The 27,878-nt window shown below is 40.4% G+C and overlaps 1 protein-coding gene across 4 annotated transcripts in view; it reads right to left on the bottom strand.

Moving 5' to 3' along the window:
• The window catches only part of LOC137169617 (spermatid perinuclear RNA-binding protein-like), an 83,429-nt gene that overhangs the window by 21,563 nt on the left and 33,988 nt on the right, over positions 1 to 27,878 (bottom strand). For all 4 annotated transcript variants that reach the window (XM_067572892.1, XM_067572900.1, XM_067572901.1 and 1 more), the window contains exons 3-11: positions 26,398 to 26,627; positions 24,511 to 24,676; positions 20,647 to 20,791; positions 13,690 to 13,847; positions 8,767 to 8,862; positions 8,380 to 8,491; positions 5,929 to 6,026; positions 1,212 to 1,305; positions 763 to 831 (exon numbers count right to left, since the gene is read on the bottom strand). In XM_067572892.1, the coding sequence (XP_067428993.1) occupies positions 763 to 831; positions 1,212 to 1,305; positions 5,929 to 6,026; positions 8,380 to 8,491; positions 8,767 to 8,862; positions 13,690 to 13,847; positions 20,647 to 20,791; positions 24,511 to 24,676; positions 26,398 to 26,627 (1,168 nt within the window). The remainder of the gene's footprint in view (positions 1 to 762; positions 832 to 1,211; positions 1,306 to 5,928; positions 6,027 to 8,379; positions 8,492 to 8,766; positions 8,863 to 13,689; positions 13,848 to 20,646; positions 20,792 to 24,510; positions 24,677 to 26,397; positions 26,628 to 27,878) is intronic.

Raw genomic sequence — 27,878 nt, forward strand, 5'->3', positions numbered from 1 at the left:
ATATGTTGAAATGGAATAAATGGAAAACCCACATCGAGGGCTCGGACGGAGGATCAACTCATGCGTAACTCTTATCCCCAACCTTACTGTTTATCATTAGTGTTATTTTATTTATTTTATGTTTCTCGCTGTTTTTTGTCTTTTTCGTTGCTGCTGTTTTGTTTTTGTTCTGTCTTTTCTCTTTCGGTTACATTCAGTCCTGCCTGAGTTCATTTGATGCATTATTTCTGTCTCACTGTTCATGTTTGTCTTTATGATGTGTTGATGAAGATGAAAATAAAACTATAAATCTCAAAAAAACCCAAAACAAAACAAAACATTAGAGCTGAAATGATTAGTTGAATAATTAATTGGTCCATTGACAGATAATATATTGGCAAATATTTTAATAATAAGTTGAATCATTGAAGTCATTTCTTAAGCAGAAATGCCAAATATTATTCAGCTACAGATGTCAAATATGAGGATTTGTTGTTTATATTTGTTTTATATTGTTATAAACTGTCATATTCTTGGGTTTCTCTCTGCTGTGATGACATTTTACTGTAATTATTAAGAAAATCATCATGACTTTCAGCCCTGATCAGGTTCTTTTAATCATACAGCCCTCCACAAAGGACTGAATTGAAATCAATACTTTGCCTTTCGCTCCTCCACCGTAGTGTTTCATGTGTTTCAGAGGTGAGAGGAAGAGAAGGAGGAGGAGGAAGAGGAGGATAATCTGAGAAACCCTGAAAGAAGGTAGTTGATGGTCAAAGTCACCTTTCATCCTCTTGATGAAGTCTCTGTCATCTGACCCGACGTCCTCCCGATGCCTCTTCTGACAGCCGCCTGCAGAGCGGGAACAAAAAAAACACACACATCACACATCCTACACAGACTCACAGAGGAGAACACACGAGTCAAACATATTATTATCATTACTTTTATTATTATTATTATGTTTCTCTATATTGTATCAAGAAAGAAGAGTATGCAAACTGTTTTATGAGGAGGCAGAAAAACAATAACAGTCAAATATAGCTGAGAGATAAAAATAAACCAAACACAGACGACAACAGACAAAACACACAAATAAACACACAAACACACACACACACACACACAAATAAACACACAAACACACACACACACACACACACACACAAATAAACACACACACACACACACACACACAAACACAATTTACAGACATGCATGAACACACACACCTTCTAACAGCCCTGCTGAGGGCTTGCTGGCGGGGAGAGGATCCATATTCAAGACCTTGTAAAGCTGTCCAAAGGCTAAGAGGCGTAACGCGTGCTGAAAACACACACACAATAACACACACACACACACACACACACACACACACACACACACACACACACACACACACACACACACAGCAGACAGAATAAGGGCACATCAGTGTATCAGAGAGAAGAGAGAAAAGAAACACACATTTATTTTCTGATCAATAGGATTTAATTATTGAGGGACTGTGAGCAGACTGACGTTTATGTAAAACCGACTGACTCTTCTGGGAGAAACTTCATGCATAAACACTCTGTGGGCAACAAACGATGCAGGAAAAAGAAAAGAAAAATAATCCCAGACTGTAATTTGGGTATTTTTCATCTAACTCCAGCCACCAAAACAAAAAAATTGAAGATGTCTTCATATTTCTCAGCGCTGAGCCTTCATTTTCCGCCCCGGGGGCAGTTTTTGTTGTTTCATGTGCGTTGCAGCAGCAGCAGCGGCGGCGGCGGCGGCAGCGGTGGTGTTAGTGGTGGTGGTGTTAGTGGTAGCGTTGATGTGGGTGTAAAACAGGGAAGAGTGTTCCCACGCTCATTAGGTGGCTAATTAGGCTGCCAGTTCGTCAAGCCTCCGCAGCACTGAGGGGCTGCTTAACGGAGGTCAGCGTCCGGCCTTCAGTAGCCACTCAGCTATTTATAGTGCTGATGTGAGCTTCGTGGCGGCGATGGCGGCTTTAAATAACCCTCCTTCGATCAGCGTCGCAGGAGGGAGCGTTGTTACTCGTCAGGTTTCCTGGATGAAACGCTGACTCCGGTGCAGCGGGGGCGGTGTGGAGGAACACCCTGGTGGGATGTTTCAAGGTCTCAGGAGTTGTTTTTTTTTTGATTTTCCAGCCGAGTTAATGATTACGCCGAGTTAAGTAAGCGTCTGCAGCAGCTGAGTTTACTGCAGGAAAACAGGAAGAGAAGTTTTATAAACGCTCTGAGGGATACGTGTGAAGACGACGCCCAGCCTAAAGTAAATATTTAACCTCAATCATCTACAAACCCGCTCTTCATCACGATAAATGCTCTGACATTTAAGAAAAAAACTATTATTGAAGACGAATGAAAAACTTCACTGTATCATAACAAAGGGAGTTAATGTATCGAACAACTGTAGTGAAGAAAAACTAATCTTTAACAATAATATTGAACAGATTATAGAATGAATGAACACAGAGGTGGCTTGTGTTGTGTTGTTTTTGTTTGTTGTTATTGTTATATTTATTCTCTTGTGTTGTTTTGAATGTTTTTTGGCTTCGACTTGATCGATAAAGTATAAAAAACAAAAAGGGAGGGGGTTCTTTACTTCATCCTTCGCCCTTTTCGAACATTGAAAGGTTATTATTTGTGTTGTTTACTAAAAGTTCGCTGCCTCAATATATTATTTTGTTATTTTAACATGTTTGAAATAAAACTAATGTAATCTAATCTACTTTGTCTGCACTCTGACCTTAATAACATAATGTTAGAGCTGAAACAAGACTTTTGTTAATCAGTTGAATCATTTCTGAAGCAAAAACATCAAACATGACTTAGTTCCAGACGTCATTCAGGAGGATTTGTTGTTTTTCTGTTTTATATCATTATTAATTGTCATTTCTTTGGGTTTTAAATTGCTGGACATTTCATGACCTGGTCTGTGGGAAACTGTAAAAGGTATTTTAGACTATTTTCTGACATTTTAAAGACCAAATGCATAACTGATTAATCACTAATGATATTAATCATGAGTTTCTGTCCTAATAATGAACTGTTAACCATACAGCCCTCCACAAAGTACTGAATTAAAGTCAATAACTTTAGTTCTCAGTCTTCTAACACCATCACTGTTCTGACTGTAGTGTTTCCTGTAGTTGTGTTGACTTACTGTTGTTATAGAGAAAACACACTGCAGACTTTGCACTTTGGATGAACTCACATCGTATAAACTTGGACATGTAGCCACTTCACATGTATGGTCATTATTGTTCTTCTTGTGTTAGTGGGGAGCAGCTTCGCCTTCAACATGTAATCAGTTCCTCTTGACAGGCTGAAAGCTTTGATGACACATGAACCACACACACACACACACCCCGACGCTGCCTCCCCGTCTATAAAACACATATATACACTCTGTAACCGACATCAGTCTGTAATTACACTCTGTTGAGACTGTAGACTGATGACTTGCAAGGTTCTCATTAAAAGACAACTTGGTTATTTGTCAGATTTCCACCACGCTGTCTTTATCACTTTATGAACTATCATAAGTCTAAAATCAGAACTCTGATGGTTTAAAAGCATCGACTCTCCTCCAGGGAGCAGCTCTGCTTCTAAACCACATTCAGTAGAGTCTGGATCATAACGATCTCTGAAACTTGTCTTTCAATCTCAGATCACATAAGAACTCTCTTAATGACTTTTCACACAGGTTGAATTTATCTTTTCACAAATCTTTCTTCTGTTTACTAGAAGCCAAAGTTTTAAAGTCGTTTTTCTCCCAGAACTGATTGAATTCAGGTCGACTTTCTATTCGCTGTGTTGACTGCCTTCATCACATTTGGGGACAGTTAAAACCTGGGCAGCTTTGGCCCAGAGGTTGTAGACAAGGGCCTGTTAATGGAAGCTTTTAAGGTTCATGTCCCTGGAGCGGACGGGATAATGTGGACGGGAAATGTTCCTATCTTTGGTAACAGCTACTTACAAAGTGCCCTTGAGCAGAGCATTAAACCTTCGACTGCTCCGGTGGGACGCACGTAAATGTGAGAGTGCCTTTTACACCTGAATAAAAAAAGAGGCAGTTTTTACTGGAACATTGTTCTCGCTACGTTCAACTCACTTATTGTTGTGCAACTGCTGAAATAGTTGGAGGAGGAGCTAAACTACGTCAGCATGACAAACTGATATTCACTCAGTTCCTCGTTCTGCCGCCGCCGCAGTAATACTAACAAACAAGACCATCATTAGTACTATATATTGTTGTATTGTTATTATTATCATTATTATAATATTATTAGTGCTCTCACTTTTATTCACTCTCCCCCCTTCCCTTTTCCCTATCACCTATAATCAAACCATATTGCTTAGTTGCTCTTTATGTTTATTATCTTTTTCGTTGTAATATGATGATGTCATTGTTGTTGTTTGTTTGTTTATTTGCTTGATTTGTCTTTTATTTATTATTATTTTTTTCCTTTCCACTATGTCTTGTTCACAGTATCACCGATTAAAAAAACCCCCCCAAAAAAACATGAAAACTTTCAAGTCAAGTTGCATTGTGGGTAATGTAGTTGCCAACAGAGCAAGGTCTACTTTAAAGCTAACCGACCCAACCAACCAGTAGGACTGGGTGTAGGACATCAATACAGTTTTAGTACAGTCTTGATAACTGTCAGGTACAAATAAAAGTCACTGGTGCAGCGTCAAAAACGTGATCCCTAACTGGCTTCCCATCAATGGCCAGTTGTGTTTGATGGGAGGCACAACTGTGCTGGAAGTATCACCATCAGTAACAGAACCTAAAGTCTCTGCTGCTGTTCACTGTCAATTATGTGATATAAGTCGGTGATGTGAGTTAGCTTCATGCTACTAATGACTAACACTTAATATTTTGAGTTCATAAGTGCGTTCACACTTAGAAGTATGGAAAAATGCACTGTGAGAACCCGAATGGTGCACTCAAAACGGTCAAAAAGTTGAGTGTGAAATTACTTCTCGTCCTCAATGGTCGCCATCTTGGCTACGTAGCGGAAGGGGAGGGACCACTTTTCAAACTGGAAATGGCGGCCGAGTACGTTGTAACTACGGTGAACATCGTCACATTATACAAATGTAAGTTATACATGTGTTTTTTTAGCACTGAGCATCACTATACTGTTGTTGGATATCAGCCATCAGTATGTTTTTTGGGTTAATTTAGCAGTCTGATGATGATTTGGTAGCGCGAACGATAACGCGAATGCTAACGCTAGCTAATGCTAATTTGCGATCGTCATTTCCGGTAAGTGCACAATGGCTGTGTTTGATTTGAGACAACACTGCCCTGTCAAAATTCGAGCACTACACCAGTAAGTACATAGTGTACACAGTGTACTACATGAAAGTGTACTAACAGAAGTGATTTGAGACACAGCTAACGTCTATATTTTTATTCTGTGTTTTAGCTCCTGTCTCTTTAAGGTCTCCTTCCGATGAGGCTCATTTTAGACTTCAAATGTCAACTTCTCAAATACATTCGTACATGTTAGAGGCCAAATCAGATCTGAAATATGAGAGTGGAGAATGAGAACAACCTCAGCTGCAAAGATTACGGAAAAGACGGCTGTTTATGGAGCTAGCATCATCTCATCGGGGAAGTAAAAAAGCATTTTCACACAAATTCACCTCAAGTTTTGGAAGTTTGACCGTGTTTAACATCCAACGTCATAACAGTATCTACTGTAAATAACAGAAAATCACAAAAAGCCTGATATGTCCTGTTTAGAGACTAACTGATTGAGAAAATGATCGTCAGATTAAGCAATAATGAAGATGATCGTTAGTTGCTGCCCTCGTATTGTGTAACATTAGTGATGTAAATGCTGACAGAACCAAAAATTCATATTCAATTGTCTTCTGGTTGAAGATTTACGTGACTGCAGAAGAAGAAGTCAAGCGGACCAACCTGTGCGCTGTGTGTGACGGCGTCGGCCTGCTGGGCGTTGAGGTCGGACAGGGCGTCCGTAGGTTCCCTCTCACAGGGGTCGTGAACTCCTGGACCTCCTGTAAAGAAAAAAACCGCGTCAGACACAAGAGGCCTCCAAACAGGAACAAACACTTTGAACTCAGCTTTATTTCCCTCGACGGGAAAACATACACAAAAATAATCTACTGGCTCCTGCTGTTTATAATCTGAATGCACCAGTAACTCATCAATGATTCAGGGCGTACGGGGAACAACCTGCCATTTCAATGCTGACAAAACTATACCATTTTATTTAAAAAATCCAATCATATCATCAGGCTGCTGCTCTGCATTGATCAAATGATGGAGGCAAAGGTTTCCTATATAAAAGAAAAGGAAACTGATTCATTTTTCTCTGAATATAAACGGTTACGTGATCTAGAAAACCTGTGAAAGTGGTGAAAGTTATAATATTCTACCAACAACTTTTACTGACTGAATTACAAATTATAATCAAAATAAATCCCCTTTTATGTGGCTTCAAACCCAGTGGGGCTCCCTTAAAAACTCCAAATTGAATTTGAATTCTAATTTTGGGTTTTAGTAACACTACAATATATCACAATTGACACTACACAGTCTGTTAGATGTTAGACATGCCGTGAATCTTAAGGACGCCCTTTGTGTAGAAAGGTTATAGCCAGAAAACAGAGTTTTCTTAAAATACATTCATTAAACCATTTATAAAAGTTTCTTCTGACAGAATACATAAAATTAAAACTGTTCCCAGTCTATCTGCTTGCTTAGTTTTAAGATCGTTTCCAATCCCTGAGCTGATTTGCATTTTAAACATTACAAATATGCTTTTTCTTTGATATGAGGGGGATGTAAGTGTTGCAGAGTGAACATGGAAGAAGGAGTAGAGGTGCCTCATGTTGCCCTCAAACAGGAGACGTCTTTTGTGGTCTCTTTCACTCCAATGTGAGTGAAAAAGCACAATTTCTACAAGTCAACTGCCAAGAATGCAACTGAATATCAGGAAACACTTACTGCATTTTACTCTTTGGACTTTGACTGAAGATGGTTGGAAATGCAAACATCCAGAAACAAGACCAAGAGTCTGTATTTGAGCTAAACGCTAGCATCAGCATGCTAACATGCTCCCAATGATGAACGTTAACATGCTGATGTTTAGCAGGTAACGTTTACAATGTTCACCATCTCAGCATGTTAACATGTGGTTGCAAGCCAAGCCTGCTCCTTTAAGAAGGTGGCTTTGTGGGTAATGTGTGTGCGTGTGACGTAGTAGTGTAAGCGGCGGTAGTCTGAAGTATGTGTGTGTCTAGCCGCAGCCACGGAGAATAAGTGTATGCCAGTAGAAGAGAAATAAGTTACCACTGTTAGTGAAGCAAGAGTCAAATGCATCACAGAGAGGCTGTGTATGAAGTCGCTGCTATGCTGGAATAAAGTTCCCCGTCCTCCCCCGCGGAGTTGGTCCAGACTACGAGCCAGGCTAAGCTAAGTGAGCTAGCGTCATACCAGTGGGCGCCCAACTACGGTTCGGGGCCTGGGACTGGAGAGGTAACAATTTGCTAACTGGTACTAAACATGAAGTGCAGCAGTTGTTTGGTCATAAACCATTAAGTATCGGACAAATCTGAAATTTGACCTGATGGTGGCGCTAGAGGAGAAGGTCAAAGGATCATCATAGTTATTACAGATCATCCTGAGAAGGACATGAATGTCTGAACCGTATCTCATAGCAATCCATCCAATATCTAATATATAATAGAGGTAAATATTTCAGTCTGGACCGAAGAGTCAACAGAGAGCAAGTTTTCTTAAACGGTTCAACTGCTGCTGCTCCACTTCAGGAATAAACAAACAAACATGTTGTATTTCTTTGGCAAAGTGATCTTGAAGTAAAGACGCACTGATCAATCAGTCACAGATCACAATCACTGGATAATCGTATTAAATGTTCAGTCAAATCACAATCCTACAAACAACAGAAGACGCCATGTTGTTGTTCTTCAAGTGTCCTTCTTTCTAATTTCAATTCACTTCTCTCTGATTACTGGATTCAATCACTTGGATCGATTTTTACCACTGACCGCTCACATGTTGTAACGTCTGGCTGAACGAATTTCATCATCTACAAGATTAAAACTTTTTTTTATTTTATTATATATTGGACAGAGGGCAGAGCTGCCATACTAATATTACTGATTAAGAGTCAAAGAAAATGACTCTTAACCTGCTTAACTTGAAAAATGTTCATATTCACCTCTGTTCATCTCTCTAGAAACTCTGTCTGTGTACGAGCTGTCTTTAAACAACGTTAAGCTAGCCCCGTATGTTCTGCAGCCTCGTGTTTAGAAGACAAAAATAAATATAAGTGTAAAATGCAAACAACAGCTGTGAGGTTGCTGTGAAGGACTGATCACTGACCTGGCAGGAGAATCCCTGAGGCGACGCACTCCATGACGCGACGCAGCGCCTCACCTGGCCCCAGCGGCCGGTTACAGGTGGCGATGGCCTTTTCACAGATCAGCTCCAGAGGCTGGAGAGGGTGGAGAGAGAGAGCACACTCAACACAGCATAAACTATAACCCTCTAAGTCATGATTCTGATCCTAGAACAGAGTTTAATACACATCCAGCAAAGAAATCAGTTTTAAAGTCTAGGACATAAACTTAAAATAGCTGTTTTCTATTCTGTCTGAGAGTACAACCAATACTTTACTATTTATTTTCTTCCATTGAATGTGCAGTCTTGTCCCTGTACGATGCACATGCAGAGAAAACAAGCTATTCTGATTCTGTGGCTGTCACCTACCCATCCTTTGAGAGGCTGCCACACAGGCAGTCTGTTGCACATGTCTCTGAGAATCCTCAAGACGATGACGCAGGACTTGAGATCTGTGACTCTGGCCTGAGGGGACAGACAGGCAGAACTTACTGACTGCATGAGGAGCATTTCAACAAGACAGCAGTCTGCCTGAGCAGCAGAAATGCCAAAAATATATACAGATGGGGGTGGAGGAAAAACATAACAAATGCAGATGCTTCCACGCAGGTGCGTCGCATGGTACAATTAAGTAATTAACATCCAATCATTCTCTGTATAACTAGCCGCCGCGTAGTTGTGTGCCAACCAGTCAAGTTGCAGTTTACATCCATGTCTGTCCAGACTCATACAGATGTTGCTGCACAGATCCTACAAATACTAAGACGTGGATGTTTCACACACATCTTCGACTCAGCAGCACAGTAGATCTTTACAATCACCACAGTTTCAAGGTGGGAACCAAGATTAGTGTCACCGATTCAGCATCCGACCAAATGTGAAATATGGTCACAATCTTCTGTTCCTGAGTTATGGTGTTGAATAACGGCCAGAAACGTGTTTTTGCAGAACATTGTGATGTCACAGTGAAGTTGACCTTTCGGATATGAAATGTTATCACCTCATTGTTTTATCCTATTTGACGTTTGTGTGAAACTTTGATATAATTAGTTATGAATTCTTGAGTTAAGGCCAAAAACGGGTTTTGTGAGGTGACATTTGACATTTGACCACCAAATTCTAATCAGTTCATCCTTGAGTCAGATTGGATGTTTGCGCCAGATGTAATGAAACTGCCTCCAGGCGTTTCTGAGACACTGCGTTCACGAGAATGGGACTGACGTGAGGTGACCTTGACCTTTGACCACCAAATTCTAATTAGTTCATCATTGAGTCCAAGTGGACGTTTGTGCCAAATTTGAAGAAATTCCCTGAAGGCGTTCCTGGGATATCACGTTCCTGAGAACGGGACGGGCGGATGGACGGAAGGACAACTCGAAAACATAACGCCTCCGGCCACAGCTGTCGCTGGCGTAGAGGCGTGAAAATGCTGAGCAGTTGATTGTGATTTTGTATCAAGATGGCAAGAGGAAAAGATCTCAGTGACTTTGAAAGAGGGTTGATTGTTGGGACACGGATGACTGCTCAACTGGCTGCTGTTTCAATGGGAATAATGACTAAAGTGACATCTGTATTTAGATCTATGGCAGTAAGTAAATAGAGTCGGAAATTGCGGTCGACAGCGCACATTTGATGACCGCGGTGCTCGTGCATTAGTGCGATATTAAAGGAAACACATAAGAGCGACTCTTGTCGATGCAAGGACGTGACCGGACTGTGTCAGCGAGAACGGTCCGTCGACAATTACATAGCGAGGGATATTATAGTAGGGTGGCAGTGCATAAACCCCTCATTACAAAGATGAATGCACATTTGAGAGTTCAGCGGTGCAAAAACCACAAGCACTGGTCTGCAGAGATGTGGAAAAAGTGATAAGGTCAGATGAGTCATCCTTCTTCGCCATGTTCTCGACAAGTGGGCGAGTGTTTGAGTGGCGTTCGCCGAGAGAACGGTACAGGCCTGAATGCTTGACCCCTACAGTGAGGGGGATCCGGTGGCTCTGTTATGCTTTTAGGGGTATTTTGCTGGCATGGTTTGAGTCCCCTTAGAGGGAAGGATCACTGCAAATCAATACAAAGTAGTTGAAATTGAACAATTGGGAGATTTTGGTCCGACGTGTTAGACAGCGCTCTCCACCACCATCATCAAAACACCAAATAAGGGAATATCTTTTTGAAGAATGGCGTTCTGGTGGCCCAACTCATTACTAAGACACTTTTTCCTTCAATTTGTCACCCATCAGTGTGTCCCTATGATACTTTCCAGTCTCAGAGATGTGGGATCTTCAGCAGTAAGTAGAGGCATTTTCATGAGCCCAGAAATTTAAATATGCTGCTAATACAATCATGAGAGAATGATGCTGATATTTAACTCGATTAATGTTCAATTCTGTTCCATAATTTCATCTGCAGGCAGAAGTTCTCGTTAACTTTAGACTCTCAGGGAGATAAATATGCAGTCTGGGACAGTTAAAGTGATATTCCATCCAAAATATTTTTCTTGAGAATTGAATATTAGTGCCAAGAACATCATCTAACTGAAGACAATGAAAGACAAGTTCTCTCAGACATCAGTGTAGTTTTACTCAGGTTACTGATACATATGTTGCCTTGTTCTCTGTTAATTGATGTCAATCGACAGGAAATTAAGTGCCGACAATTATCATAATCAATTATCCTTTAAAGTGCCTGGTGGAGTTTTCTTGAAAACAAATAAAAGTCATGTTTAGATTCAGTCTGTGAGTTGTGTGTGTATCCTTGAGCTCTAACAAAAATGGTTAAATGCATTTTCTTCCTCGTGAAACATCTTCAAAGCCAACTTTCTGGAACATTTTCAGTCCTGCACTGTTTACTGAAATTCCAAATATTTACTAAGTTTCTAAAATGTGAAGATTCGGCTATTTTCTCTGTTTTATACCACTATAAATGGATAAAACAAGCAATTTGTGGGCGTCACCTCGGGTTCTGGGAAGTTGTCATGGGTGCTTTAAACAATTAATAATGAAAATAATGATTATTAGTATCTGATATCAATGGATCTTCCATGACTGTGTATTGTTTTGTGTATGTTTCATGTATGTTTGGATTATGCATGTCTTAAGTATTGTTTCTGTCTTTTGAGTTCATGTATAGTAATTACATAACATTTGTGATGTACAGTGTAAAATGTATTTACTGTATTAATTCCCCCTTTGTGAAAACAGCAATTTCTAAAGTCATGACACTAGTACTCCTCTGCTTTTAGTGAAATAAATATGCATGACTTAACAAAACCAGCAGTGAATTTAACAAATGTTGTTTACAACCTTCCTCTCGATGTTCTGCCAAAGTTAAAACAAAGTGCTGGAGGAACGTAGAAGGAGAAACTGGATGTCTAGAAGAACATGATGATGAAATTACACCAAAAACAAATTATACTGGAGATTATTGACGTTTCAATTTGCAGAGGATGACTATTCACAAGATAAAGCGGGTAATTTAATTCAGCTGCTTACATTTACACCTTACAGACATGGAAGAGCGTCACTAATTGTATCTGTGGTTATTACAAATCAGTGGAGGGTCATATTAACCTTGTCTAAATACCATGAAAAAAAAAAAAAATCCTTCCTGCACTGCTTCACCTGCAGTCCACAGTGCAGCACTTCACTCTGATACTACTTGGCATTAAGCTTTCCTTCCCTGAGGGAAGCTGCTCAGTGCTTCACCTGACCTTGACTCTCTGCTCAGCGGTGGAATAACTCTCTCGCTTCAGTCAGGACGACAGAGTTGCAGCTCATCTGAAAACTGATTTGGTGCAGGATCTCTTCATGACCCTGCATCCTTCAGAGTTATCCCACTCTGCCTTGTTTTTCGTCTTTTTGCTCTGTTTATTCTTTCCCTAATGTTTTTCTAAGCCCAGTGGAGTGTCCGTTCAAAACGACGTGCCTGTTCGGAACGGGCCAGATGCTTATTATTTCTAAAGAACTGCATATATATGTATAAACTGACAAACGTATCGATTAAAATGATGGTGAATTAATAAATTAAATGGTTTTAATCCAGACAGAAACTTCACCTGTGAGACTAAATTGAACCATAGAAGCAGTTTACAGCCTTCCATTGTTTGATTCTGCTGCCAATCAAACGTTTCTGCGCTCCTATTGGCCGCATGCCTTTGCTCGTTTTTTATTAAAAGTTTAACGTGTCGCGTGTCCAAACAACTTCACACTCGACACTGAACTTCCTTGGGTCCTCAGCAGAACACCCGCCAACTATGAAGTCAAGTCAGAGTCCCGAAGCACGAGCTGAAGTCTCTTAAACTCTTTCAAGTCATTAAGACTACGGTTGTAATCTCTTCTCCGACTACAATGTATGTTGCCATAGCAGAGTTGAGCTGGCTGTATTTCTGCTCATTGGCTCTACAGTAACGTGGTTTATGAGGTATTTGTATATATTTCTCGAGAATCTCTCATCCAAACAACTTCACACTACACTCCACTGGGTCACCAGCCACACACCCGCCAAGTCTGGAGTTGATCGGATGAACATTTCTTGAGATATGCAAAGGACATACATACATACATACAGAGATTCATCCTTCCTTTAGTAGAGAGATAAACCATCATTCAACTATGTGGTTTTAATTCTGGCACAGCTTATTACTGGATGTTTGTGATGTTGACAAAGTTATTCTTATCCTGTCCAGCTAAACATTATGTCTATATATGACTCAAAGATTTAACGAAATACGTTTTGAATGAAACGTATACTGGCAACGTTGTTTCCAGTCCAGGAAGTTTTACATTCTTGTACCAAGAAGGACTCACAGGGACATGATTGAGGTGGATGGTTGAGATACAAAAGCAGGACTTTGATAGCGAGTTTTGACAAGAGTTTAGGCTACTAAAGCACTTTGGTTAAAGTTGGGGAAGGATTGTAGTTTTGTTTAAATATTAAAACATAAATACCTCCTTTTTTGTGCTTTAAGTCACTGTTCCAACACCACAATCCTTCAGTAAACTTAAACCATTTCTGAAGTGATGATAAAAATGTTTACCATGCTCTAGCTGCTGAAAGAGGAAACTAGGGAAGACATGCAAAACGTCACTGAAGTTTCTGCAGTTATGTAGACTATGAAGAAGCGACTGCAGGTTCATTAAAAATGTTCTTTCATTATGTTCCAGGCAGGATTATTAAGTTTCTTTGACAGACATTAAACATGACATGACAAATGAACATAATGTAGGAGACACAGTTCATAGTACGACTGGCTGCCAGACTGTAAAAGTGTCATCAGCCCAGCTGTGCTCACCTGGAACCACTTGGCGTGTCGGAGCGAAGCCAGCGCAGCCTGGCACTTCTGCCTGTCCAAGACATCCTCCTCCTCCTCCCCCTCCTCCTCCTCCTCCTCCTCCTCCTCATCTCGTTTGTCCTCCTGTCTCTCCTTGTCGTCCTCCTGCTCGCCCTCCTCTGGAGAGAGGGACAGGATGAGATGGGACAGACTGAGCGTGAGCGCACTGACCTCACACACTCACACACAGACACACAGGCAGCAGGGTTGGTTGGACGGCTAATTATTAGGCAAACCCACTGATCTGACCGAATGAGCTAGGGGGGGGGGGGGGAATTTGAGAGATTCCGTGATTTTTTTTTCTGGGAGAAGGGAGTTTCTCATGCACAAGGCAGGATCTTTCACAACATTGACAGGAGGAACCGGAGTAGATGTGAGCGCATGCGTCTTGCTGCCCGGCCGGAGTCTCACTCTAGATGCAGATCAGTGGCTGAAGGCGATGGAACACGCCAGATTAGTGTGTTATCAATTACAACGCAGGACGAAAATGAGAGCATGGCAATGACTCAGGACCAAAAAGCCAGATTAGAGATTTAAATCTTTAAAAACTTTATATACAAGGAAAAAATAAATACTGGCTCAGGAATGCCTGAGATTGCAGTAAGGCGGAGAACAGTGCAGACACATTAGCAATTCTATTTCAATAAAAAAGTCATCCCAGCTTGCTCTGCAGTTTTCTGGGGTGCCATGCTAGTATTTTCACTCTTGCGGGGTTGGTCAGATGTTTATGTTTGACTGAAACAGTCTCTCCACACCGGGTTCCTGTGGGGAGCACTCCTGCCATGACTGGAGGCCGAGCCATGGGAGAACGACAGCAGAAGAAGAGTGACAGCAGATGACAACGACAACATAAACATCTGAGAGTGAGAACGCCACCCTGGAAAGAAAGTGAAGGCTGTTTGTTCTCAGGAGCAGCTAAGGGGTGCCCACTGTGGGACAGTCAAGCAGACGAACAAAAAAAAGGGGGGAGAGAGGGGGGAACAGACTGCAGACCACACTGCAGTGCTCACAGGTTATCATATGATCTCACTGAGGAATTAAGATAGGGACTGCAACTTGAAAACGTTATCTTTATTCTCCAGCTTGCCAAGTTGCAAATATTAGACCTTGATAAATGCCCCATCACACTGGAATCAGCGCTATTATGGTGCAAAGATCTCGTCCAATGAGCAACAGCGGCCAGCAGAGATTAAATCATAGTTCTTTTCCACAAAGCTGACAGTAATGCTGACACGGAGCATCAAAAAAAAAAAAAAAAAAAAGCTGCTGGAGTTAACAGTGTAGTCTCCAATTCTGCAGTATTCAAATTCCAATTTATTGGCCTGCGTGTGAAACATCCACAGTAACGTGAGCTGCAGAGCGACGTGTGTGGTTTAGCAGTCTGTTGCTGTAGAGACCGCAGTGAAAGCTTGAACAGGATGGAAGAGGTGGAAGACAAATGAAAGGAGCTGATGAGAGACACAGGGCTCGTCCCGTGTCGCTCCTCCTCGAAGACCAAGGACTGAGGACCTTCATGTTCTGCCTCAGGGACTTCTGGGTAATGTGGTACTCTGACAGGGAAAACTGCAGCTAATTGAAGGATTTATCAAAGTGAGCTGCAGGTGTTCGACTTTATTAATCCGGCACTTTTGGGTTTTGCTTGCTTGGTGCACCTGGAGACCTCTAAACAAATGAAAATGGGAATTGAAGTGAAACCTGACAAAAAGCTATTAAATGATTTTTCTTTCTATTAAAAAAATTCATAGTGGCTTGAAACTATAGTAACACTAATAAGTACAGAAGTGATTCCTGGGATCACTTGTTATTTAAAGACACTGACGGTCCTACGGATTAATAATAATGATAATAATAATAATAATAATAATAATAATAATAATAATAATAATAAGGATGCACTCATACTAATGCAACATTAAGCATATTTTCATGTGCTGTCATACCTGAAAATTTTTTCCAATATGATAAACACAAACTATCAGGGGATTATATATTGAAAAAAATAACACAATTCTGTAAGTGAAATGTACGGAGTCTCAAGTGTGCCGCAATAATAATTTTTTTAGTGTTTAATAATAATCAAATAACAAACCGAAACACTTAAAAACACAATTATAATAATAAAAATCTGCATCTAAGCTATGTGAGGAATTTAAAATAATTTAAAAAATATAAAATCTAAATTTTATATTATTATCATTATATTAAATCATTAACACAATAATAATTTCTTCAGTGTTTAATAATAATCAAATAATAAACTGAAACACTTAAAAATGCAATTAAATTTTTTTTTAAAATCTGCATTTAAGCTACGTGAGGAATTTAAAATGATTTAAAAAAATAAATAAATAAAATAAAATAATGAATAAAAAGATCATTATATTTGCCAGATTTCCTCATTCTGTCATTAAATAATTAATTAATTAGAAAGTTCTCTACTTAATTACTGTAGTATTGCACTTTCATAAAGTTACGAGAGACAAGTCCCCAAAACGCTAGATACTACACTTCCCATAATGCAACTCATAGTGTCTTTCATTAGACCCTCCCTGTCTGCTTGTGACTTTCAAACACTCATAACACTGATGACATCATCAGAGCCACAGAAGACTTTATATTATTTCTTTTTACAGACTGAGTCGTACTTTTCATAGCAAAACCACTAAACTTGATGTGTAAAATCAATGAGAGTGCCCCTTTAATAATAATAAAATGTTTAATGGAATCGTAAAAACAATTTTAAAAGAGGATATTAATTTTACATTTCTTATTTTATTCCATCTCACAATTAATTTGTCTCCCGCCTTAACATTTAATGTTAATGCACAGCTCGCTTTAATTTTAAGACGTAGTTAAAATTTAAAAATCTGTGTGTAAATATCTAATAATTCTGGTGGCACACTGCAGCCTCCATAGAAATATCCCGTACAAAAAATATTAACTGGGACAAAAAAATACATGAAACAAGAAAGTTTTTCTCAGCTCTTGTGTGAAAGACCCAGAATTTAGCGTGAAGTTATTGTATCGTCATGTCTTTAATTCCCAGAAGTCTTCCCAGTTTTCCTGCTTTTGTCCGGATGGATCGTGGAACCGGTTTCCCAGAGGCAGACCATGAAGGAACCATCACTCACAGGTCAAGACCACATACAGATAAGGACAACCCCCACTTAAATTCTCCTTGACATCATCAGCTTAGGGGAATTTTGATTAGAGACCAGGACATCAGATCAATTCAATTAACACAGTTTTTACAACATGAAATTATGGATGAATGTCATTGTGAGCCAATAAAAACTGATCAACAGAGAGGGGTCAGCCCTGTTAATTACAGCGCTGAAGCACCTGGACATAGACTGCTGGGTACTGTAGTCGTTTTGTCCTTTTAGTCTGTGTGCTCGGCAGTAAGACATGGACCAGAATTTCATGGTGACCCAGAGAGAAGTCCAGTCAACAGAGGGAGGAAGGGGGGGGGAGGGGAGGAGGAGGGGTAGAGGAGCATGTCTGAGGCAGAGAGTGAGTGGGTTGGTTTGATTTGGTTGGTCGGGGAAGCCCCTTGTACCCGGGGTTTCCTGCTGCTGGGTGGGGGGGCGCCTCGTCGGCAGCGGGGGCCGCAGAGATGTGTCAATCCACACAGCGTGCTGACCTGCGGAGCTACGGCAACAAAACCAACAGTCAGTGAGCAGAGGACGAGGTTAAAAAACTCTAAAAACCAGGGGTGTCTAAGATCCAACCAGGTTACTCACCAGTTAAATACACCTCAACAGCTTCCTTGAAGAACCCTCATATGCAACACGTTCACTGACAGGGTTGAGCTTTGACAGCATTAAATACACCTGTTCAATCTGCATTGATCTGGATCTATTCAAATCTCATTAGCTTTCTATATTTGTAAGTAACTTAAAGGGGATATACTGTGATTTATACACGGTTATGATGTCGGATATCTTTGCTAAACATGGACAAAGCTCCTAAACTTTGTCGGAATAAATCTTTGGATCTCAGTTGAGAAAAAGTTTCAGATCAGCTCAAGGACAAAACTTTTCTTTGATGTTGAAAAAAGGACGAATCATCAGGAGTCAGAGTTCTGAGCAGCAAAAAAGGAGAACAATATAAAGGCTCATCACATATGTTCCTAGCCTTAGGCCGTGGTCTTTTATACCATTTGGGTCTCCATGGGTCACACCTTTTGTCCAACCTCTTTATACCATTGCACCATTATAATGTCTTCACATCATCTGTTGCAGACCCAAAATCTCTAAACTAGGTTTTGGTTCTATCCAGTCACTCTTTTCCTTTTTTATAACTGTTTAGGGTCACTTTACACCATCATGGCTTATTACTCTTGCCATTTTACACCCTTATTTCTTGATCCTTTCTTGAGGTTTTTTTTGTTTTTTTAAAAGTGAAGTTTAATACAAAAGGTGACGTTAAATATAAACACACTTATATTTTGTCCGGTGCTCTTGGTGTCATTACTTTTAACATATTCTTTGCCCATATATTAATCACAAGTTTTTCTGTGATGTATACATACAATATAATAATAATAATTCAACACACTTCTACTTAATGCTTATCATCTTAACAGTAATCATTTGCATTGTGTCTTTCTCTCAGCACATTATAGGTCTTGAGGTGAACGTATATGTTCCCTGCAAGTCAAAATCCAGGGCTTCAACATGTTCTGAATGAGTTTTTTTGTGCAGACAAGCTGACATCAGATTGTCATGCATGCCCATAAACAGCTGTCTGTTCTGTAGCCTTTGTCGCTAAGGTTGTTGCTAAGGTGAAGGTATTTCTGATCATATGTTGTCTCGGACATGTACGGATGTATTTGAGAAGTAAAGGCCCATTATGGAGATACATAAGGAGTTTTTTTGAGCTGTAAATCAAGCAAAAAATATTCCAGTGGAGCCCCAGATGAAAAATATAGACCTGTAAATGTGCAGAATATAAAGAATAAATAAATACAACTGAAATATTCAGTTGAGATGGTGACTGAGGTATGTGGACAGGTATGTAAAAGAAAAGACATTCCTGAAGAGCCGCGTTTGTGTTTTCTGTGCTGAGTTTCAATTCATTTACAGTGAAGGAATGTACCGCTGAACAATCTGTTAATTGGAAGAAGAAATGTAAAAAAGAAGATCCTGATTGGTTCTGGTTGTCTGAACGTTGAGGAGAACATTCTTGTTTTGGTGAGATGAACAGGAAATGCCTTTGTGGGGTTTCTGCAATGTTTTATTTTGAAATTCTGTACATAATAATTATCATGTGATCATCTCAGCTGTTGTTGCTGTCTAGTGTCGATCAGTCTGAAAGCCTGAGACGCTACAGTTTATAGAGGAAGATTAAAATGCTAAAAAACATCTTTCTAAAGTTCTCCATGAGTAATATGAAGGCGGTCGAGGGATGAGACAGTCAGTGAGATATTAGAGGAGAGAATATTACAGCCTACAGTAGGCGACGACTGAAATATAGAAGCTGCTGCACCAAAATATAAATCATAAAATCTAAAAAAAAAACAACCTCTCAGCCATAATTATGGTGATACGTTGAACTGACTATTCATTTTGGATTACTGTAAATTACATATCTGTCTCATATTTAAAACAACAAAGTCATTCAGATTATATATTTCAGCCAAACAAATGTTTCTCCTCTTGTGAAGGAAGGCGAGACTTTATGTTTATTAATCATACGACGGGTCTAAAATCACTGGTACGAGCCGGTTTGCAGAGGACGTATTAACTAGACAAGAGTTCCAACATCTGGGCGTTCGGACGAGTTGCAGAACATTAATTAGTGAGAATTAAATGAGAAGCTGCTGTCTGAGTGTTTAATTCATTGCTAAGTACAGATTCAAGACTTAATTAGATATTCCTTTAATGAATGTGGGTATTTTTCCAACCTGGAAGTGAATCCAGTGTTACGAGAGGATTCTTCAAGGAACCGATCCTAAAAAATCTGAATAATCCATTTATTTTGACTCTTGTTTTGTGTAAGTATACAGGAGAGAGTTGTTTATGGGATTTCACACTGTCAATGAGACAAAAACACACCTTCCTGTCCTTGTTTCTGCTGACAGGATGTTAAACCTTCTTTGTTGTGACTCTTCACTCAACAGCTGCTCTCCTGTTTTTCGGCAGAATCCGTTTCTCTACCTCTTTTATGACGGCTCGACTCAATCTCTCTCTCTCTCCGGGGACCACGATTGGGACTCGCTGTTCCTGTAATGGCGGCTCTTTACTTCTGACTCTTAAATTTCGTTCCCGTTTGAGGGAATGAAAACAAAACACGGTAGAAGCGCTGATGCTGAACGTTGCCCTCTTGACTTAAATCGATGTTTGGTCAATCGAGGTCAAAAAGTGATAAAATAAGCTCATTGGTTTGAGGGATTACTTTAAATAAACTACATCTCTTCATGTGAAGGGGATTAAATTCCTGAAAAATAGATCTATTTCTTAACAAGTCAAGCCAAAAGGAACAGCTTCTCTACTCTAATTTTGGATCGCTGAATCCTTTCTTGCAGGATGATACAAAAAAGACACCTGATTTTTTTTTTTTTCGTAAATCCCCAAACTCAACACGTCCCCCTGTGGAAATCATCCTTCACTGGCCATCTGCTATTTTCACCACACTTGACCCAGATCCATATCATCCCTGCTACTTGTTTTTTACCCTCTCAGCTTTCAGCCTTCCTCTCGGTGTATCATCCTTCCCATTTCCCCCCCCAGATTGTCTCCAGTTTCTAGCTCAGATTTCATTCTACTTCCTGTCCTCTTCTTCCTCTCTCTCCGCCTTCTGTTGTTTGCATAAAAAGGTCAAATAAAAACAAGGGGAAGCATCCTCTCAGGTAGGAGGCGCAGGAGGAAAAGGGGGTTGGAGGAAGAGGAGGAGGAGTAAGAGAGGTGGTAATACCTTCTTCTGTGGTGCTGTGCTCCTCCCTCATGGCTAAGGAGGAGAGGGTGATCTTCAGCGTGAGTCGGGGGTCTTTGGTGCTGCAGACCTGGATGGCTGCCTCGGGCACGCACGACCGCACCTCGTATTTGTCCTCCGTCATTGTCTGCAAGGCAGGAGCTGCACCATTAATTAAAAATCGAATATCACAGTCGCCACACTGACTGTTGCTGCTGTGCTACATTATTGGGAAAATGTGTTGAGGACAAAACTCTGTGAACAACATGAAGAATCACACAATACACAAATCATATGAATCAGAGCTCAGAGCTCAAATATATTTAAATAGATGTCATTTATTTACCCTCACAGGCTTTCATTCTTTGTTTTCTTTGTGTTTAGATCTGAAACTAACAATTATTTTCATTATTGATCAGTCTGACAATCATTTTCTTGATTAATCGATTCGTTTTTTTGGCCTATACAACATCAGAAAATGGGGAAAAAGCCCAAGATGCAACCTGAAACCCAAAAGATATTCAGTTTACTGTCATAGAAGATTAAAGAAACCAAAGAAAAATGATCAAAATAGTTGCCAATTAACTTTCAGTCATTCTACTAATGGTCTAGTTGTTGCAGCTCTACTTGTTTTAGAGATATGTTTCCTCATAGTTTAGTAAGAAGCGTCCATGTTGTCTGATCTGCTGGTTGAATATGTAACATCGACGGCTTCATCGGGCTGTTAGGATGATGTTTATTTGACTTTCCTGTTCCTTGTTTAGACATGACAGGACAGATTTTGCAGCTTGTGCGCGAGAGGAAGCTCTATTACTGCTGGAAAACTGACATGAGTTGAAAATAAATATAATATGAAGGAAGAAATACAGCAGAAATACTTCGTTAACGATGCTCACCTCCACTTCTCTCTCACCTGTTTCATCATTTATTAGATACAGTTAGTACAGACAGAACCGCTTTTATTTCCTTTGAGGTGGGAGATGATGAGACGTGTGTGTTAGTTCTCTCTGTACGTTTAACCTTTTACTGCTGCTGCTGTTATATTCACATTAATCTCACACAATTCAGTGTCGAAAAGCGTTACGGGAATGTTTCAGGTACGACGAAGTACTGATCCCTCCCTTTCCTGGAGGGATTTTAATTTGAAATGTAAACAGGAAGTGCTGCATTTTTGGACAATAGCCTAACATTAATAAATTGGAGATAATTAAGGACTGAGAATCTGTTGTACTGGCATCAGTTTTATCAGTATATGAGTCATTATAGTGCAGGTAATCAGCCTTTATTTGTTTAGCACATTATTAATTGAGACTCGCTTTTATTTGAGAAGTTCCAGTTTGCTTACAAAAATCATGTTTTTTAGCTGTTGAGAGAAATAATGACAAAAACTGCGTTTTCTTGCCACTAGTAAACAAGCCTATCATAACAACAAGCGGCACCGACACTTTGTGTTTACATGCAGCTTTCCTCCACATCTCATTCAGAGTTTCTCCCCCCTCCGTGTTGTTATTGCCAGCCAATTCCCAGCACGCCAAACTCTCTTGTTTTTTTTTTTTCCCCCCCTCAAGATTCGTTGTTGCCTTCAGTGACATGTTTTCGAGTGCGTTCTCTCTCTCTCTATCTCATCCCCTGCGAGAAATGACCCCATCCATCAGCACTCTGCCTGTCAATCTCTCCCAGTTTGGTCCAGGAAATGAGAGCTTCAAACGCTTTCCTCCCTTGATGATGAAGCACGCGCAGCAGCTATGGCAGGTAATTAACTGAGATGGTGAGGTGGGGGGGGGGCACAGGAAGCACATTTAGGCTCTGTGTATGCCGGCACTGCTTTGTTCGTTAGCTAGATGCTTTAGGGAGGTTGTGCGGGGGGGGGACTGTGGAAACCCATTTGAAGGCTTCGATAAAAATTGACATGTTTGTACGACTGTGGAACTGGGAATGTGGGATTTAAAAAGAAAAGCCTGGGTGTTGTTGGGATGCATCATCTCCAGTGGAAATAAGGAAGAAAGAAAGAATCCCAGCAGTTAGAAGTCTGGCTGTGAAGATTATTCTGCAGTCTGGAGCTTTAGACATCTCAAGGAGACACGACGGCAGAGATAAATGGAGTATTGTCTCAGCAGCACAGGCTACTTCCTTCTCATATCATATCCACTTCACATCACCCCCCCCCCACTAAAAATAATCCTTTCATCTGGTTTAAGAAGGAAAAAACACTCCCTGCCCCTTGAGAAATTACTTATTTCCCCCAAACATTTCTATAAAACATCATAATTCTGAGGATAAATTAATGTTTTTCCCCATTCAGGTTTTCTGTACTGGTTTGTACTGGTAATTATCATCTGATCTTCTTGGAGTATTTTATCTCCACTCAATGAGTTTGTTAATCAGTCCTGGACAAAATATCATAGACTGTATAAAAATATGGACGTAGTTACCGTGACGTCACGCGTTGGTTTCTGAAGAGCGGTTTTGAAGCTCAAAGTGAGCCACCTAGCGGCTGGTGGACCTGTCACTCAAAGCAGCCATGTCCTTTATTACGCAGAACTTTAAGGCTTAATAAAGTTTAAAGGGGTGAGTTATATAAAATTCACCCCCCGTACAGTTGTCATGAAAGAGGAAATTAGCTACAGAGACCAAAACCGTTGTTTGTACCAGGCTGTAAACATGTTTATTTCTGCTGTAAAGTTGGACATTTTAACATGGGGGTCTATGGGGATTGACTCGCTTTTGGAGCCTCAAGTGGTCGTTCAAGGAACTGCAGTTTTTGGCTTCATTTTTCAGCCCTGGAGGTTGCCGCTTGTAAAATATCAATAAATGAATATATATGTGTGCAATAGTTTTACTGGAGATGAAACAGGAAGTGTCATATATGTGGTATATTAGACTAGACTAGATGCTGAGTGTAGGAAGCGTCCGATCATGAGTGCACTCATCGCTCTTCCACTGCTAAGTGATGGCAGCTGTTAATGGGAACCAGTTCATAACTGGGAGAGAAAAACCAGGTGGATTTGATTTTCTAAATCTGTCATTTCTTTACATACATGTTATATATTGTTATTGCTTCATATGTGATGTTATGATCTGCAGCTCTGAATACTTTAACTGTATTTCAAACTAGAGCTGCAACAACTAGTCACTTAATCGATTATATGATTGACAAAATTATGATTGTCAATTACTTTGTGGTTTATTCATCATTTTAGCATTTTTTTTTTAAAGCAAAAGCACCAAAAATATGTTGATTCCAGCTTTTCAAATGTGAGAATTTGATGCTTTTATATGTGCAGTTATGTATGAATCTTTTTAACTGTTGGTCGAATAAAATGCAATTTGAACACCTGCATTTATTAGCTTATTGATTTTTGAGGATTTTTTATTTTGTCTACACATTTGTCAGAATTTCAACTGTATAACTGACATGTTGATATCTGATGGCTACTGAGAGTAAATTATGATTCTGATTGAAAAATGTCTTTTAATTAAGACGCACCGTGTGTTTTAAACTTTTTCAAATTTCTTTTTAATTCAAAGGTCAATGTATATAAAATGCAAAATTCTGAATGTGCTGTATATATAATATATTATCTGTATTTAAATACTGTCCACTACTTCTATTATTATTATTATGATGTTCTGCTTGACTTCAGGGTGTCAGCACGTCTCTTCTCAATGTCACAAACTTTTATCTCTCATATGAAGCTCCTCTAGTCGTGCTCTCTGTGGACGAGAGTCTCTACTGAAGCTCAGATCACATAGATGTTTTTTTTAATGCCTCCCCACCCCGAGGTTGCTTCCTCAGCGGTGCTTTCATGGCTCATTCTGGATGCAGAGTGCTGAACGCCGCAGTGCTGGAGGTGTGGCTCACTGTACCTGGATCTGCAGGGGGAGGTTGGCGCTGATGGTGTACAGCAGCAGCTTGGTGGGTTTCTCTCTACACATCAGCACCAGTTCCAGGTCCATGTCCCCTTTGATCAGCAGGCCTTTGGCCACCAGGCCGACACGCGTCACCCCGCACAGCACCGACGTCCCGTCCGGCCTGCGGGGAGCAGACCAATGAGAGGCGGCGTCAGAGAGATCAGAGGAGGTTAAACACACACACAGGTCCTCAGATACTCAGATACTGGACAGCAGCGTCTGTCAACGGTTCAGATCAGTCTGTCAGGATTCACATGACATATGTACTGTACACTGACAGACTTACTGGTTCCAGTAATGAACTCTCCTGTCTATACTGGCTGTGAAGTGATTCCTTCCTAATGCATAGACACTGTCAGACATGATGCAGAATCCACAGTCTTTGTTCTGTGCAGAAACACATTTTAAAGTTCAGCTGAAGCAAATATGACGTCTCAGCTGTTGGTTGTGCAAAAGTTGTTTTTTAAGATTATCTTTTGCAACACAGATCCCTCGGCCAGTAGTTGAACCGTGGGCGTCGTGGTTATGTGGTGTGTGCTTTAACCGTCAGGCCATCAGGGCATGTAAAAGTTTAACCAGAAGGTCAACTGGACTCGTCTTCAAGAGCGAGAAAACAATTTCTCAAAGATGACGTTGATGTCTGAGAATCTGCACAGATGTTCAAAGTTTATTGCTCATATTTTTTCACACCGACAAACTTTTATGTGCCTCTCCAAACACCTCCCTGAGAGACACACATTAGTAAAAAAGATTTGGCAAACTGCCGCAGCTTCAGCTGAACTCTGGGACAAGGACTGTGGATTTTGTCCCCTTTTTCTTACACTGAAGACAAGTTATGAAGAGATGAGAGTAGTTAGTGATCTAACATAGCAAAGGTTACTGTCACATCCTCGTAGTCCGTCTATCTGATCTGTAGTTCTACACCTCTACTGGTATCTAATCATACAGATGAGTTTTGGTTTTATTTTTCCCGGTTTGGAGATTCTCTCTCATTTCTGTCTCCACTACAGTACATCTGAAAGTACTGAAAACTTTCAACAGCAGCATCATCTTTCAGGAAAGTGTTTGTGTTGCTCCAGATGAAACCTCGCTGTCAACATTTTTTCACTCAAACTACTTTCTACTAAAGAAACAGTGTCTTTAACACCTGTTGACAGCGAGGTCTGCGGGGACTCGGTTCCTGGGAAGACACGCTGCTGTTGAATTGTTTATATCCAAAAATTTTCCGCTCTGAGGAGCAAAAAGCTGAATTCTGCTCACATCCGTCGTGCTGTAGTGGAAACAGAAATCTCACAGACGGACATGTCTTTAAAACTATCTGCGCAGAGAAACTACAAGATGTGAATGAAAACCTTGATATGCTGCTAAATGGACTGACGGTGCACTCGGCTCTGTTTATACGCTGACGTGTTCACATGTGACCGTTTAATCGACTGATCCTCGCAGCTCCAGTCTCGACCTTCACCCACAAATCAACAGTATGCATTCTCTTCTTCAGTCCTGCTCGTGTGCGCTAGCAGCTCCTCCCTGAACCACCACAAGAGATGTCTTGTTAATACACAGATGTTTGGGCCAGCAGCCAAATGTTGGCGATTTATGAGTGTTTGTTGAGCGAGTTTAATCATCCAATCATCACATGAATTGTCCCCGATGAAGATATACTGCAGAACCTGGTTTTTATGGAGGGAAACGATCTGGCAGCAGAGTCTGAAACTAAACTGGAACAAGCAATAAATTCACTTCATCTTATATTTTTCCCTATAAGCTTAAAACGCCCACTGAGCAGTGAGATGAAAAACTGAAGTGTTTGTATGAAAAGGATGAAAAGCAGCAGGGACCTACTTTGTATCGGCGGCGTCTTCCTCTGCTTTGTCATCGGCAGCTTCGCTGTTGGTCGAGGTCTTCCCTGAGGGTTTGTTGAGGCCGTCCATCCAATCGGAGACTTTCTTCAGGGCACCCTCCACGGTGGACACCAGCGCCTGGACGGCCTCCAGCTCCTCCGGCGTCGGATAAACGCCGGCGTGCTTGGCCATGACGTGGCGGTCGTCGTTTGCGAACGATCGGAACGACCTCTGGTTTCAGACGAGTGGGGAGAAAAGAGAGAGAGAGACGTTATTGTTTTTATTTTAGTCAGCTGATCCTCACATCCAGCGTGAATCAGAGCAGACGGAGAGTCAGAGAGGAAACACAGCTGCTGATGGACGTTAACGGGCCTCTGAAGGAATCAAACCTGTGACCTTTGACACAGTCTGTCTGCATCATCATTGTATTAATGAATGACTGATGTTTCTTATATTAAAGCAGCCTGGTTTCAAATCAAGTATTTCTCTGTAATATCAAACATTTTTGATTAAGAAAAGAAACTATTCTGAAGTGATAAATTAATAGTTTACCACCTAAAAACTTTATCAGAGTAGTTTGATCAGAGTTGATTGAGAGCAGCGTTTCCCTTCCAACATCAACAAACCGTCCAAAAACTGTCATCAGATTCTTTGATTCTTTGGTCGTTTTCATGAAACATTTTAAGGCTGAAAGGAAAGTGGCACCAAACTGGGTGAGCCAGGATAAATGTCTAAAAATAGGGTGAATGTCAGTCACAACTTTAAGACTCTTAAGATTTTGATCTTGAATAATTTAATAATTTATGAAGCATTTTAGCACTAAAAGTAACTTGTGATGTCTGAGAGAAGTTAGATGACGTCCAGAGGACTCCGAAGTCTGGAAAACCTGCTCACAGTCATGTCCTCATCTCATTAGAGGTCAAAACACTGGAAATCAAGCTTTTCATCACTTCTGCAGCGCTGAAGTCAACATTGTTCTACAGTTCAGTATAAGGACGTGAATGTCCACATACTGCAGTGTTCTTGACTGAGGCTGTTTATCATGGTTCTTAATGCTAACATACAGCATACAGTTAGAATTTAAACTTCCCAGTTTGGTGTGGAAGAACTTGACTGGTCTGGTCCAACACCTTTAGGATGAACTGGATCTAAAGATACTTCTCATCTTCTACGATTCTCAATTGATTCACAAATTGCAAACTTACTAAACTGACTAAAGTTATGTTGACAGAATGAAAAACAAAATTTATATTTAAAAAAAAAAAAGGATTATCATTGTCATCAAAGCAGCTGGCTCTGGGTAATTATAGACAAACTAATCTAGAAATGTTGACTGTTAACTTGCTGGAGGAAGCTGAATAAATTCACAGCAAAATAAAATGTCTTTGAACTTAAACAAACTGTTTTTAATTCGGCGTCTGGTGTTTTTCCCTTCATCATCATCCTCCTCTTCCTCCTCCTCAGACGGGTCAGTGAGAACTC

This window comes from Thunnus thynnus, chromosome 2, assembly GCF_963924715.1.
Source record: "Thunnus thynnus chromosome 2, fThuThy2.1, whole genome shotgun sequence".
NCBI lineage: Eukaryota > Metazoa > Chordata > Actinopteri > Scombriformes > Scombridae > Thunnus > Thunnus thynnus.